Consider the following 15,829-nt stretch of genomic DNA (forward strand, 5'->3'; position numbering starts at 1 on the left):
TTTGTTTATGTGGAGCATCTTGTGTATATGTTTGTCTTGTGAACCTCTGAGGGTCCCTAATGATCAGCAATAGGTGGATGGATCACCCTCATTAAATATGGTTAAAAAAAAAAATGTTTTCGTATTAACATCAATTAGCTGCGTGTGTATAACACTAATGTATTTATAGAAATCACAAAGGTGTAATACAGTAGGCTATCCATATTTGCATATAATTCTAAACAAACGAACGCCTGAATGATCTTGGTAGTTTGTATTGAACAAACTGAAAGTAGGGCCTAATAATCAAGTATCAAGTACAGTAGTCTGTAACTTTTTAAAACTTTATTTTCAAGAAGCGACTTTGTATAATAATATTAGGATTGTAATTATAATAGCGATTGACGAAATAACGTTGGTATTCTGGTCTCCTTATTAATTATAAGCCAATATACTAATAACCGATATATAACAATAGGCCTAACATTAAATTATAAATGTTTAATAATAAAACTAATACCGGTATTTGATGTAATATTTGGAAATGTTGTCGTCAAGAGCATAGGCCTACCAAAAAATGTATAGAAACATAATCGGTAAGTTATATTCAAATGATTGTTATAAATTGTTATCATAACATTTTGAAGATTCAGTATGCCCTTAATTGTTGAGCTTATAAACACACTAGTCAAATGAAAATCCCCGAGAAAAATCAATTCAGGTTCGTGTTGATTTCCTATGCTAATTCTTGTTGTAAGTAATTATGAATTGAAATTAGGCCCAACTGAAAAGTTACGTCTGTAGCAATGTTGAGGGCGCTATATGAATAGTATTGTCAGAGCCATATATATAAATATGGCTCTTTGTATTGTAATACCAGGTTATTTCCATATATTAAATAGCACATGTTGGTAAAATATGAAACATTAAAATGATGATTTTTTTTTCATTCATTCTTAATACAATTCCTTGACGAAGTAGAACACATGCCACAACACACAATATTATTATATATCTCAATATATGTATTTATTATGCTAGGACGGAACAAAGTGGGCACTGACCAACAGTATCAAATTTAATGATACCTCTATATTATTATTTATATAATTATTTATGTTATGCTTATAATATTTTTAAATTTACATAGGCCTATCTGTACATATATTAATTGAGGTGTTAATGATTTAAATTTCTTCTTTTCTTCTTCTTTAAATATTGCACAATGCATACATGTAAACACAAACTAATTGCACTATCGACAGAAGATATTTATTTGTTGTAATATTTAAATTTAAAGCCTACTTTATATTTATTCACAAACGTTTTTTTTATTTTGAGTTGAGTTTTTTTTTAGTTTAATGTTAAAGAACATCACACATGGTTTCTTGAGTCATTACATACGTGACATTTTTTACATCAACATTCATTTTGAAGGTAGTGTTTGAGGAATTAGGGCTGTGTTCTAAAAATGCTTATAGGGTATTTATTTATAAAAGTCTAGCGATGGTTACTATAGGATGGTATAACATAGTTACCCATTGCGATGTGTTCATGGACCTACAAGACAAAAACAAAACATTATAAATTGATTTATTGAATAAATAAACAATGAAGAATGAGATTTATTTAGTTAGAATAGATTATTGCTTTAAAATTGAGACTAGGACTGTTTATTTCCAGGACAACCACATGGGAGAGACCTTGGCATAATCTGTGTCTGACATCACCATGGTTGCTATTAGTTTTACCCGGTTTGATCATATGTTAGAGAAAAAGAAATGTAATGGCCACCCAAAAATGAGTGAGTGACTTCACATGCCATGTGAAGAGTTTAGGTTACTCTTTTTGAAACAAAACTGATGGCAACTCCAATTTTGGACCAAGTATGGACATCATTTTGGTACCAAATCATACAATACCATGACAAATAGATGAAATAATTGTTACTAATGACATATGGCGGCCATATTGAATTCCAAGATTTTTTTTTTTTAACCATATATTTTATATGGGCCATGTATGTAATGATGGATCCTTGAATTATTATTTTCTCATGAAGGCTGTTTTAAGACTGATATCAATAGTTACATGAACATCAACTTACCACTTTGACATGGGTGATCACATGTACAACCAGTGTACAATGGGATGGCACCATCTTCAAGTTCTCCATTAGGACATGTCAACTTGATGATGTCATAGGTTGGTCGTTCGTTGCCATCATCATCACGTAATGGTGCATCTATGTAACCTTGGCAGCAACGGCAACCAGATGTATTTGGCGAGTCTAAAATTATCTCACTGCTCATTTGACATCGTCCAATGCAAACTGGAATGCTGACATCATCTGCGCGGCATCCACGGCTGTTGGTAACGTTACGTGGCTCGATCGCTAAATGGCATGAATCTTCAGGTTCTAACAAAGAAAAAAAAATATTGGTAAACAATTTGAAAAGAAAATAATTGATACATTTCTATTTACCTTGGTTTATATATTCACACACTATTAAATATATTTACATTGTGTATACATATACTTCAATATTATACACATTTACTATGCATTATGCATCTTATTGTTTCATCGTCATGGTAAATTTCCAACCACAAACATGCATGTCTAAACAAATAGGAACCAATTGTGAGTGATGTGCCCAAATATGGTAGTGATATGATGTCATCATGTCCCTATATGGACACACAACATAAAGTTTGGTAGTGTAGACAGTCCTTTAGTCAGAAATGGTGTAGGAGGATATAGTTTGAACACTGGCTTACCATATGTTTTCTCACACACAGGACAGCATTCACCTTCTTTAACAACCAGTTCATATCCCTATTTAAAATTAAACATAACATAACATATACATAAGCATAATAATAAACAGAAATGTATTCACATACTGTTCATAAGATTGTTCATACAATTCAAACATAATTGAAAGTCATATAAAAGCATTAGTATTATGCAATGTTTTTTTATGAATATTGATATTGAAGTTACTAGTCAAATTATCATTTTCTGGATTTATAATATTAAGGTGTTTGAATTTGTTGACATGCATTTCATATTTTCTTCTTGTAAATATACAATAAAAAAAAAAAAAATATGTACATTTTTAGATTTAAGTTGGTCAAAATAAGCCCTTTCACTATTAATAAATATAATCAACTTAGGAAACTGAGGAAAATGTAGACCACATACAGTCCATTATTTTCTGTGCTTTGGTTCCTTTTATTTTTTACTTACGCTTTCACATAGAGGTACTTCACAGTAGCTGTAGCATTCTACTTCTCCATTCTTACAAGAGCACTCTGTGCAGTTGTCTGTCTTCCAGATATCACCAGCTTCATGAACGGTGCCTTCATGTACGCACTCACACTCATGTGGTGGAACACATTCTCCGTCTTCGTTCAGATAATAACCGACATCGCAGATACAGGCCTCATATGTTTCACCATCACATTCTAGTTCCTCATTGGAGGCATAATTGCGACAAGACTGAATCATGCAGTCTTTGGTGTAACGATTGAATACCTCATTGTCTTCACATACTGTGAATATTAAAAGTAGAAACGTTTTTTAATTTGCATACTGTGCAGTACATTAAAGAGACTATCCTGTAGTAATACATTAAAAATGTAGAGTAAAGTTCTGTTTACACTATCAAACTAGTTGGACAAAAAAAGTAATGTGCCCAAATTTGGTAGTGATATGACATCATCGTGTACATTTACGGACAGATCACATTTTTTTGTCACATAAAGTGTGATAGTGTAGACAGAGCTTAAGAAACTAATGAAACAGGATTTGTTTTAGTATTAGATAACACTGGACTGAAGCCTTGTTCTGAATTTAGCAGAAGGAGCTTAGAGATATCTGATTTAGAGAAGGTGTCAAAAATGTTATCAATATACGTACTGCAGTCTCCAGCATAACATTCCTCTTCTTTGATGTCCTCTCCGTGGCACTCTTCACCACCATATTGTCTTGCTGGGTTATTGGGTGTACGTGTGGCAGCTCTTCTTCCGGATCCACAATTGGTGGAACATTCTGACCAATCGGACCAATTGCTCCAACCACAATCAACTACAAATATTAAATAAATCAAAATTATTAGCAATCGGGTATGGTGTCAATACAAACAGTGAAACAGAGGTAATCATGGGTTGTTAAGTCTTATACACATATAAGTTAGTATATGTATTAAAATCTGCTCAGTTATGATAAAACTAAGTGTGTAATATAGTATTTTTATAATTTTTAAATATAATAGCTACTCAGCATAGTCAATGGTCACTCACAATTTTAGTATGCGGTTTTAAAAATGCATGTTTGTATTTTATATGATAAGAAATTGTAAATTATACAGTAAGCATTGTATTATAGTCTAATCTGATGGTGAGTGATATTCATAACATTATGTAACATCTCTGTCAATAGGAAATTATCAAATGATTTTAATTTTTAATTTTAGATAATTATCACATACCATCACAATCTTCATCTCCGCAAACGAATCCACCCATCTCGCATGTACAGTTGTTACATTTATGTTGGATGACCGTTCCTGGTACATATTCTTCGTCGAGCAATGTCAAAGGACTTCCACCAAACACAGATGGTTCAACAACACAACGGCATTCGGTTGGTTCAACACATTCTCCATCTTGTAATACCTAAAACAAAGCAAAAATTGAAAAGTATTTATTTTCGTCCTCTGGCTTAAAGATGTATTGTCCTCCAAAAACATGAAAAATGAAGATTAATTAAAGCAGACTTTGAATAGGTTATTTTGTAGTTTTAATAAGTGGAGTTGTGGCTTGGTGGTTATGATGCCTGTCTACCACTCTAAGGATCCTGGGTTCAAGTCCTGTCACATGTCAGGATTTTTTCTAAGGACAAAATTATAACTCCACTCCCAAAGACTTGCAAAAGACTTTGTTTATGTAGAGCATCTTGTGTATATGTTTGTGAACCTGTGAGGGTCCCTAATGATCAGCAATTGCTGGATGGATCACCCTCATTAAATATAGTTTAAAAAAAAAGAAAAAAAAAAAATTCAACCAACCAACCAACTTTTTTCAGGTAAACAAATTTTTTTTCTATCAAATTTTTGGTCAAAGTGGATAACTATTATAAGACAGTAAAATGGCATATTCAACAAAAAAAATTTTAATAATTATTTTTTCAGTGGGACAATACATCTTTAAGTGGAAATACACTGAAGAAATTTGGATTAGGCCGTTTAGGCCTACCCAAAATCAGCACACCGGAAGACAATCCCATACACTTTCTAAATAGGGTTCAGACACATTCTTTAAGATGCACTGTATGTACATGGGACCAAAGGTGGATTTACCTCCAATCTGAAGAACAGGACAATGAGACAAGCATCTTGCCTAAGGATACAATCAATATGGCACAGACAGGCACAAACCCATGCCTATCACATCCTAGTCTGATTGCTTTATCATTACACCATTTCTCCTGGTCTATACAGCATGTGATTTTCCGGGTGCAACATTGCTTAACCTTGGTTTGTCTGTGCAATTAACTGACAATGAATAACAGTATGTATAAAACAAGAACCATTCTTACCATTGCAGCTGGGCACCTGCAGCCAGGTACACATTCCTCTTGTTGACAACTGTTGCCATCATGCATGTCACCACATGTTGTTGGACAGATATTTGCACAATCAGACTCAACCAATGGGGCTTCACATATGGCTAGAGAAGAACAAATATATGTATTTATATTGTTACTATATATGCATCCAATTTACTCATATTGTAACTATTGCCATAGGTTTAGTGTGCCAAAGAGTAGTATTTAGTTTATATTTACATATTTAGTTATTCATCATCATCAACAACAATAAAAATAATAAATTACACTATGATTTTTCATCATGATAATGAAATATAACTTACTACATGGGTCCATGTTACAGTGTTTAGTTGCTGTAAGTGGTTCTGTGCACGGAACACCATTGAACATATCTGGTATCAAGATCTCACGAGACTTGTGCATCTCACCACTATCACATGTGACTGGACAATCGCTCCAATCCGACCACTCGGAGTAGATACAGTCGACTAAAATATAATTAATAATATAAAAGTCAGGGAATAAATTTAATATAGAGGTAGTTTGGAAAATAATTCTGACTACTATAATTATAAAATTCTTTAATTCTGAAACTACTGTAACCACTTGTTTACCCTTTCTTATAATGCAGCAGACACTACTACTACTACTGTATTGGTTGTATGAGCAGAGCTTGAATTTTGTACATAACAATTACAAAGAGATTACATATTACAGAACAAGAACTATGTACGCAGAAGAAAACATTCTGTTGGTATTTTTCTAATAAACACTACACAATATTTTCGTACCTGGGCATGGATTGATATTGCAGTGTCGTTCATCCATTTCTTCTCCAGGGCAAGGGTTATCAGCAGATTCTCCAATGCAGATACGCTCACGTATTTGAACTCCAGCATTGCATGTGGCAGAACAAATTGTCCACTCTGACCATTCTGTCATGTAAGCGCAGTCGTCATCTACGCAGTTGAGGGCACCATCCTCGCAAGTACTAAGGGAAATAGAACATTCTTTAATTAATCACAGATTCTCACACATTTTTATGTAATATTAAAGGGACGGAGGCCTAATTTAAATATATATGTATATTTACATGTCATTTCACCTACCAATTCAAACAGTTGAAATGTAACATCTCGCCTGGTAAGAATACTCCTTCAGGGCCTGAACCAGTTGGCACTGGTAGTGGTAGACTAGTTGTTGGGCTTGGTGCTGGTCGATTTGTTACACCGCCAACAGGTACAGGAGTCAAAGCTGGTGGTTCTTGTCCTGCAATCATTAAAGTAATTTTATAAAGTTCACATTAAAAATATTTGTTACACTGTTTATTGTAAGTAATTTTCCACTCCTTAACTGGTTCTTTTTTAGTAATTATGTCCACATGTCTTGACTCATGCATGCACCTTTAATATTATTACAGTAACACACATTTATTTAATGAATAATAGCACCAGTAAGATTATCTGTTCTGTAAAATACTGTTGTAAATGTCGATAATCAGTTTACAGTTACTACATTATACTGGAAACAATCAAAGACGTTGTAGATTATAATAAAATGTTAACATATTGTTACCTGTGTATGTGCATCCAAGTATGCTCATTCTAAGCTTGGCTGGGTGGTCTGGGCTGACTAGTGGTACGATTGAGATGGACTGAGCTCTTAGGCCACCAAAAGGTAGTGGAACTTCAACAGTAGTTGAATCGTCTACATTGGCATTGAAAATCTATGGAATACACAATTAAGCAAACCTTTTAAAATACTGTATGCAAGTACTAACAAGGTTTGGCCCATGTTAACTAAAAAATATATTGTATATATTACAAACAATCACATAATTCTCATGTCATACATAAACAACTTACAAGAGGTGTTCCATCTTGTCCACGTAATGTTTGTAAATTATCAGCGTTTTTCTCCTTGTAGACAATTACTAATCTTTCCATGTAAGCATTTGTTGAAGGACCAGCTCCAGAAATTGCTAATTTAGTTATAAACTTCTCTTCTTCATAGGTGATTGTTATGAATTCACCAGACCAGCCTTCTCCCTCTGGAAGAATTTCCTCTGGGATATCAGCTGGCATATCCAAGGGTTCAAGACAGTCCTCTGGAGAAGATAATATAATAATACATTGAAGAATTAACAGAAATGTGCTTTGTAGTTGTCAGAGGTGGTGAGGATACACATTTCCACTCAGCCTAAAGTTTTCTTTTACAAACCTTATGTCAACCCAGCACCCTACACTTAAAAACTCTAGAAGTAAAACTATAGTTAATGTAATTTTCAAAGCTTTCTTTACAGTATTTATTTAATGTCAAAATATGATTTGCTGTGATTGATTGAATTACATACATATTTCTTTCATGGTAATTAGTTAACAGTATCATTGACAGTTAATGCTGTTTTTTTCATGGCTTTTGAATTAGCTAGGGATATACACATTTTACTGTAGAAAACACTTATATAAGAAACTCACCTGGGAATTCAAAGATGAAATACTCCTCTGATTTTGGTTTTGATGGGAGAACAGGTGTGACCTCTTTGTTTTCTTCAATGACCTTTTGGAGAATTGTCATATCCATATTACAATAGCATTCTTCTACAGGCACACAGAAGCCATCTTGCATGTACTCTCCTTCAGGGCATTTACATCCAGAAAGACAAAAGTCTTCTTGGACACATTCAATGCCTTGCGATTTCTCCAAGCATGTAGTCTGGCATTCATTAGCACAGAAATCAAATACCATTCCCCTTGATTCACAATCCTCACCTAACGGTCATAAGAAATGAATTAATGACATGATTAGTTACAATACTTTATTGAATACATGTGGGTTTTAGTTAACAAAATACAAAATGATAAAATGATGAAAGGGTATATATTTATTACATTAATATTACATTTAATTGTTTCATATTGTTGTGACATGCTTACCTGGACAAAGGTGTGTATTACAATGTTCAATTACACTGAGTACGCCATTACATGGCTTACCACCGAACAAATCATACTGTTCAATACCGCGCCATCTACTGCGGTGTCCGCCATTACATGCTGCACTGCATGGGGACCATGGATTCCATTCAGCGAAAACACAATCAACTGTAAAAAAAAAAATACCATTTGATAAACATATCTATATATAATAACTATTACTGATTTATCATGGAAAGTGAGAGCTATGTATGGCTGTCAGAACAACTATACAAATGTATTCATTCAAATCAAATTGGTTATTAATGTGCATGCATACTAAAATTTGCATTTATTTTTTGTGACATGAAAAAATCTGCAGCCAATCATAACTCAATTTTTACTACTATAACTACTATAATGACTTAAATACTCACTTGGACAAGGGCTTCTTGTTGGACATTGAGATGTTTGCATTGGAATACCTTCACAGCCAATACCACCATCTTCAACTGGTGGGTTTGGTGAGGGGTTGGTGCAAGACCTGTATCGTACCACAGTGCCAGGTTCTGTTCCACAGGAGACGTTACAATCACTCCATGGCTCCCAGTTACTCCATCCTCCTGGAACTAGATATCAAATAATAGGATAATGATAATTATTTTACTGAACAGAAGGAAGTGGAAAAACATACAACAAGCAATGAATAGATGTAAATTAGATCATATAAAAAAAAATTACCTTTGCATTCTATTTCTGAGCATTTAAGATCTCCAGATTTGCATTCACTAATAATAAGAAAAATCAAATATTTATAAAAGGAAACACTGAAAACTAAAACCAGACAAAGTTAATTATTATTAATTATAAATGAATAGCCTTCTTAAATTAATATTGATAAGTGAGTCATAGTCTGGTATGATAGATGCTTATAAAAGTGTAAGTTTTTAATTTAAATCATAAACACTTGTAAAGGGACAAATCATGTGAAACTATAAGTATATAAAAAAGTCATCCATTTGATAAGAACATTTTGAGTAGCGTTTAAAATGTTATGGATTGAAAAGAACGAGATGTAGGCTGTGTTAAAATAGAGAAGTACAGCTGTATGGAGGAAGTAGACTGTCATGGACCTGCAAAATGGCAGATGACAACGTAGACAAGGTAGGCAAAGAAAAGTTGCTTCCATTTACGCTGACTCTCACCAGCTTGAAACTCATAGATACCGTAATATATAATTAGAATCTATTTATACTTCTGAATTCATAGTTAGACAATTCTTACCAGTAGGCACAGTCAAGTGTTATGTTCATTCCGGCTTCAACTTCATAACCAGACAACGGATTGGATCCTGATGGTGTTGTTATAGATGGCAGTTGGTTGTATATATCTTGAATGTCTACAACACATCTACACTCTTCTGGTTTAACACATTCGCCATCTTGCATTACAGTACCCTACAGTAAACAAAAAAATGTATATATAAAAAAAAAAATAATATTCGTATATGCAATGAATGATTCTAATTTAAATTACCATAGCATAAGTAGAGTTACCTACTGATAAAATAGACTAGCCAATAAATAATTAGGTACCTTTCATATCGATGTCTATAACGAACTTATTAAAAGCATGAGCATATCTGTTTAATATTTTAAGGTGTTGAAGAAGCAGTATACCAACCACATGCACATAAGAATATTCTGCGACCGTACCCTGAAGCCTAGCTATTCTATGTCTAGGCCTAAACAGTGTTTATGGACTATTGTAGAAGTTACAACTAACCTCTGGGCAGCCACATCCATAAACACATTCTGCATTGTCATTAGCACATTCAGAAGTAGAGCTGAGATCAACACAGCTAAGTTCACACTCATTCAAACAGTCTCGGAATACAAGTGGTTCTTCGCAAACTATTATAAGAGTAAAGAAAATCATATAAATTATAATTACATATAATGTATCTTTCTTATAATAAAAATAATACTGCAGTTTAGTTTTTACTGTTATGAATGCATAGGGCTTATAGCATGTACAGACTGTTCTATTATTCTATAGGGATGACAAAGTACATTTAAATTTACACCAAATGGCACATGGAATGGTAATCCCTTACCTGGACAGGCAGGTATTTCACACATCCTAGTCTTTGTTACTGCTCCAACACATGGTTCTCCACCATTTTGTTCTGGAAGTCTCTGTCTGGTTGTGAACTGCTCTTCAGTTCCACAATCTTTGGTGCATTCAGACCATGTTTCCCACTCAAGCCATTCACAATCAACTATACGTATAAATAAAAGATAGTATAAAACGCATAAGATATCAATGCTGTTGTTAATTTTCTATTGAATAATCTGTTATTTGTGGGCATGATAATTCCATTATACAGTACCTGGACAATACTTCTCATAGCAAATCTCAGTCTGTGTATCATCACCATCGCAGTCTTCTCCACCGTACTGTGGTTCTGGACAGCCACACTCCCGTTGGCGTATGATCTCACCCATACCGCATTCTTCAGAACAATTTGACCAAGGTTTCCATTCACACCATTCACCATTAACTGTAGGAAGTAGGAGATAAAAACAATTGTTGATATTGGATTGCTTCTTTGATACTGGAGAGAAAACTTTAATTGGTTGGAAGCTCCGTCTTTACTTGGGGCATTGATCCCTTTGCAGCTCAAAAAATGAAGCTTTACTGGGATTGGGTGCAGATAAAGCGTCAAAGTCAACTCATAGATATTTATAGTATTTCTATTTATAGTAGGTCTTTATACTGCAAGTGTTGAAAAGATGGTTATCAGGGTTAAAAATTCCAATATACTGTACCTGGACATGGGGACATGGTACAGTTTTCAGTTTCAGATGCTGTTCCATTTAAGCACACAATTCCAACCTCGGTTTCATTGCAGCTACGTGTACGAACGATACTTCCTTCACCACATGTTACGCTGCAGCTTGACCAGCGAGACCACTCAGGTGGAACATCTGCAAACAATTATATAATATATAAGTTTAACTAACTTAGAATAATTGTATTATATTCCTAAAGTTTCTATTAAACTATTAACTAGAACGTACTTAACCTAATTGTATATATTATATATTTTAAACTTACAAGTACATGTTCTTGTGCATTCCATAAATCCATTTCGGCAAACACTGTTGGAATAAGGAAAACAATTGATTATTATGTTTACTCTACATATATGGTTTATAATAGGATTGCTGATTTAATAGAGAGTCTAGCATTAGACTTTTTAACAAGCCTTTTAAATGTTTCATTTATTCTGTTTTTTTATATTTTACTTTATTATGGCTATTATTATTCTCAATTTAGTCATAGGTGACAAACATGTTCACAGGACAAACATGCCTCTAAGTTATGGGCTCACAAAATACAATACAAAAAGAAAAAGAAATGTTACCATTCAGAGCATTTGGTTTCCACAACTTCATCTCCTTGATAGATAACTCCTTCATGTATGCAATACACAGGACAATCTTCCAGGTCACATGACTCACTTTCTTGATTATCTCCCTCACATTCCTTTCCTCCATTGGAGGCTGGAGGGTTGTTACCAGATCTAGAAATGTTGAAATTTAAATGTTAATTATTCAGTTCCCAGCTATTTTTTCATACTCTTTTATGTTTACTATTAGAAGTCCTTGTATTCAAACCCACGATCCGTAGTCTAGTCCAACACACTGCCCCACACGCCCTTACATATACTATTTCCTTACCTGTATCTGTATTTAGTTTCGTCTCCACATTCTTGTGTACATTCATACCACACTGACCATGAGCTCCACTCACAATCAACGGCGCAAAGTTCTTCAGTGCATTCAATTCGACCATTCATACATGTACTGGAGGTTAATATAAATAAACAATTGTTAACCCCGATTGAAGAAATAATGGACTTTATCAGAAAATCAAACATTGTTTTATTTTACTATCATTTATATTACTTTAATATAATTATTAAAACTCAAATAGGAAAATACAGTACCATTAACATGATAACTACAGATCATATTTTTATTAGAACAATGAATTCAATAGTATTATAAGGGAATTCAAACTTTACCGTAGATGAATTATTTATCAAATTCTTTCAAAAGATTTATTTTTATATTTTGCGATATATTTCAGAATGAATAGTAGGTACAATTGAACCTCCTTAAGCGACCACCTACTGTAAGCAACCATCTCCCTTAAAGACTGTTTGTTCTCCCTATCTAATTAGTGCATTTGGTACCTCCCATAAGCGGCTACCTCCCTTAAAAATTAATTAACATGATAACTACAGATCATATTTTTATTAGAACAATGAATTCAATAGTATTATAAGGGAATTCAAACTTTACCGTAGATGAATTATTTATCAAATTCTTTCAAAAGATTTATTTTTATATTTTGCGATATATTTCAGAATGAATGAATACACATTCACATACCAATTGTTGCAATCAATTTTCTCTGTAGCTCCAACAGGCCACAGTTCATTATTCTCATCCAAACATTCACACTGACTTTGCTGGACACAGTTACCATTATAATCTGCCAGCATGCCATCTGGGCATCTGCAACCAGGCTCACAGTCTTCCTCGTCGCTGCACTCCATACCCTGTTTCAGCTGGTCACAGCGACTAGGGCAACGGTTAGCACATATTGGGTCATACACCATGGGAGATTGGCATTCCTCCTCTAAAAATTGTAAGTTGAAATCACATTAGAAATCAGATTTGAATATTGTAAAAAAGAGAACCACTTTGTAGTAAAGTGAAAGCAGTATCCTTAGATTAGTTACTGAAGTTTTTGTAACAAATTTACACCCATTTTAAAGCATAACCTACTACAAACGTACAAAATAATGTAATGCCTTCATGATGAAAATTAGTATATGTAGAGTACAATCTCGAACCTAAATAAAAGCAATAAAACAGAGCAGTAAAAATAGAACCTACCACAAGGTGCAACATTACAGGTCTTAGTCTCCTCACTGGATCCATTACAATATTGACCTCCATTCTTTGGAGGTGGGTTTGAACAGGTTCGCTTTCGGGACATTTCACCACCTTCACATTCTGCTGTGCAGTTGGACCATGGTGTCCATGGCGACCACTCACCAGGTACTAGAATAATTTGTAGAGAGTGTATTATAATCTGATGTTGGTCATGACCTCACTTTTGTTAAAATACAACATAGGCCTAAAACTTATAAACACATCCGATGACCTGGCTGTTAATTGACTACTATGTCAGAATATGCTCCCAGTAGGCATTCATTAATTATGTGGGAAAATTCATACTGTAGATATAGTTTTTGATATTTTCTATAACGGATAATAAACAATTACTAACAAACATATATGACAAATTATTATGACATGGTAACCTGTGTATCATATGCAATGTGTTGTTGTAACAGACTGCCAACTTCTTAGAATTACTCTTACTATAATTAGACCATACTGAAAATACTACCGAAATACCACATTCATGTACACACAGTATAAAGAGTCAATCTCATATAACATTTATACATACTTGGGCAAGCATCTGTGTTGCAGGATTGAGTTTCACTTATTATTATGGGAGAATCACATTCTTCGCCACCGTTTTCAGGAGGATTGTAAGAACGTGTTCGCTTTTGTCCACCAACACCACATGATTTGCTACATTCTGTCCATGGAGTCCAATCACCATAAGAACAGTCTACTGAGCATTCTGGATCACCAGCTTCACAAACTGCAAAATTGTTAGATATTTTATCATATAAAACTAAAGTACATCACATACAACAAATAATAATATATTTTCTGATAAGACAAAAACAATCTTTTTGACAGCTTTTTTATATTTTATTTCCAAGGTATTGTATTTAGAATATAATATGTTTGGTTCAATTTGTAATCAAACTATTGCCAGTATACAATTTCAATATTTAAATACAATGATGTTATAGAAATATGTGAGCATATGTAAGCATACCTATTCCTATTGCAATGCAATAAAACTTATACCCAAGAAAAGCCCAAGTGGTTAATGGTCACTCAACATTTTCTTATCATATTCTCTTTATGAACTTTTTATCACTGGATGTTTCTCCTCCCTTTCCGATATAACATAGGTAAATATACTTACTATGGAAACAACCAAAGTATTCAACTTTCATGTATGGTGTAGCACTCTCAGGCCATGATATTATAGCAAGTTTCACTGCTTTAATTTCTCCTAATGATTCAGGTAGCAAGAATGTTTGTAGTACGTCATAACCATCAGCTGGTATTTGTAACGCCTAAAATGAAATTAAATAATACTAAGTGAATTAAATGTGTGAAATCATGCATTTTCTATCCTTTAAATAACATATTTTCAACTAAAGTTTTCATATTTTATTCAGCAACATTTTATGGTGGTAAATGTACTTGACAACTGTTATTATTATTATTATTATTATTATAATAGACAGGCAGCCCAGAGACATTTGGTTAGATGAGCTAGGTACCAATATCTGACTATTTAAGTGTTTTGGGAGTCACTTGAAGTCAATGAAAATGGGAGTCTGCCGGGTACCCCCTGCTGCGTCTAGACCGGGGGGACCCCAAAACGTGCTAAAAAATCGACCCAGGTTAGATGAGAGAGATACCACTTAATTTTACCACCATGGGATGCCCATTGGCATCCTTATACCAGTATCACAAACGAAAATCTCTGTTGCAAAAGGCCCGCCAGATCCCCCGAGGGAGGGCCTAAAAAGGGGTTAGCATAGATGAGTGAGGTACCACTCAAAATTAATGCCAAATGAACAAGTTGTGTTCATACAATACTAAATGGATAACAACAGACTAATTATCTGCTGCACCGCAAGTGCCAGACACCCTAAAGTTAGACTAGAGATCCCCCTTCCCCCAACTAGCCCAGCTTAGATATTGTAGATACCACCAACAACCAATGTTATATGATTTAGCACATTGTAAGCAATACCAAATTAACCTATTACAAACTATCTGTACACTGCCTTGGCCCTGGCAGACCCCTCTAAAGGTGACTAGAGACTCCATTTTCCCAACTGGTATCTACAATATCTAAGCTGGGATAGTTGGGGAAAGTGGGTCTCTAGTCTAACTTTAGAGGGGTATGCCAGGGCCAAGGCAGTGTACTAGTCTGTAATAGGTCATTTGGTATTGCTTACAATGTGCTAAATCATATTCATTGGTTGCTGGTGGTATCTACAATATCTAAGCTGGGATAGTTGGGGAAAGGGGGTCTCTAGTCTAACTTTAGAGGGGTCTGCCAGGGCCAAGGC

At 34.2% G+C, this 15,829-nt stretch overlaps 1 protein-coding gene across 1 annotated transcript in view; it reads right to left on the reverse strand.

Annotated features, from left to right (window-relative positions):
• Positions 1-1,027: 1,027 nt before the first annotated feature.
• Positions 1,028-15,829, reverse strand: part of LOC140043958 (uncharacterized) — a 30,590-nt gene continuing 15,788 nt past the window's right edge. Inside the window, exons 26-53 of the mRNA XM_072088448.1 lie at positions 14,665-14,818; positions 14,068-14,268; positions 13,485-13,652; positions 12,975-13,224; positions 12,258-12,383; positions 11,942-12,100; positions 11,632-11,675; positions 11,343-11,501; positions 10,904-11,074; positions 10,628-10,792; positions 10,297-10,424; positions 9,796-9,968; positions 9,253-9,299; positions 8,949-9,140; positions 8,533-8,700; positions 8,074-8,367; positions 7,462-7,703; positions 7,172-7,322; positions 6,706-6,865; positions 6,388-6,587; positions 5,920-6,084; positions 5,585-5,715; positions 4,476-4,662; positions 3,905-4,072; positions 3,233-3,537; positions 2,761-2,818; positions 2,087-2,398; positions 1,028-1,539 (exon numbers count right to left, since the gene is read on the reverse strand). Of these exons, the coding sequence (XP_071944549.1) occupies positions 1,532-1,539; positions 2,087-2,398; positions 2,761-2,818; positions 3,233-3,537; positions 3,905-4,072; positions 4,476-4,662; positions 5,585-5,715; positions 5,920-6,084; positions 6,388-6,587; positions 6,706-6,865; positions 7,172-7,322; positions 7,462-7,703; positions 8,074-8,367; positions 8,533-8,700; positions 8,949-9,140; positions 9,253-9,299; positions 9,796-9,968; positions 10,297-10,424; positions 10,628-10,792; positions 10,904-11,074; positions 11,343-11,501; positions 11,632-11,675; positions 11,942-12,100; positions 12,258-12,383; positions 12,975-13,224; positions 13,485-13,652; positions 14,068-14,268; positions 14,665-14,818 (4,686 nt within the window). The 3' untranslated portion in view covers positions 1,028-1,531. The remainder of the gene's footprint in view (positions 1,540-2,086; positions 2,399-2,760; positions 2,819-3,232; positions 3,538-3,904; positions 4,073-4,475; positions 4,663-5,584; positions 5,716-5,919; positions 6,085-6,387; positions 6,588-6,705; positions 6,866-7,171; positions 7,323-7,461; positions 7,704-8,073; positions 8,368-8,532; positions 8,701-8,948; positions 9,141-9,252; positions 9,300-9,795; positions 9,969-10,296; positions 10,425-10,627; positions 10,793-10,903; positions 11,075-11,342; positions 11,502-11,631; positions 11,676-11,941; positions 12,101-12,257; positions 12,384-12,974; positions 13,225-13,484; positions 13,653-14,067; positions 14,269-14,664; positions 14,819-15,829) is intronic.

The sequence above is a fragment of the Antedon mediterranea genome, chromosome 1, assembly GCF_964355755.1.
Source record: "Antedon mediterranea chromosome 1, ecAntMedi1.1, whole genome shotgun sequence".
Lineage (NCBI taxonomy): Eukaryota > Metazoa > Echinodermata > Crinoidea > Comatulida > Antedonidae > Antedon > Antedon mediterranea.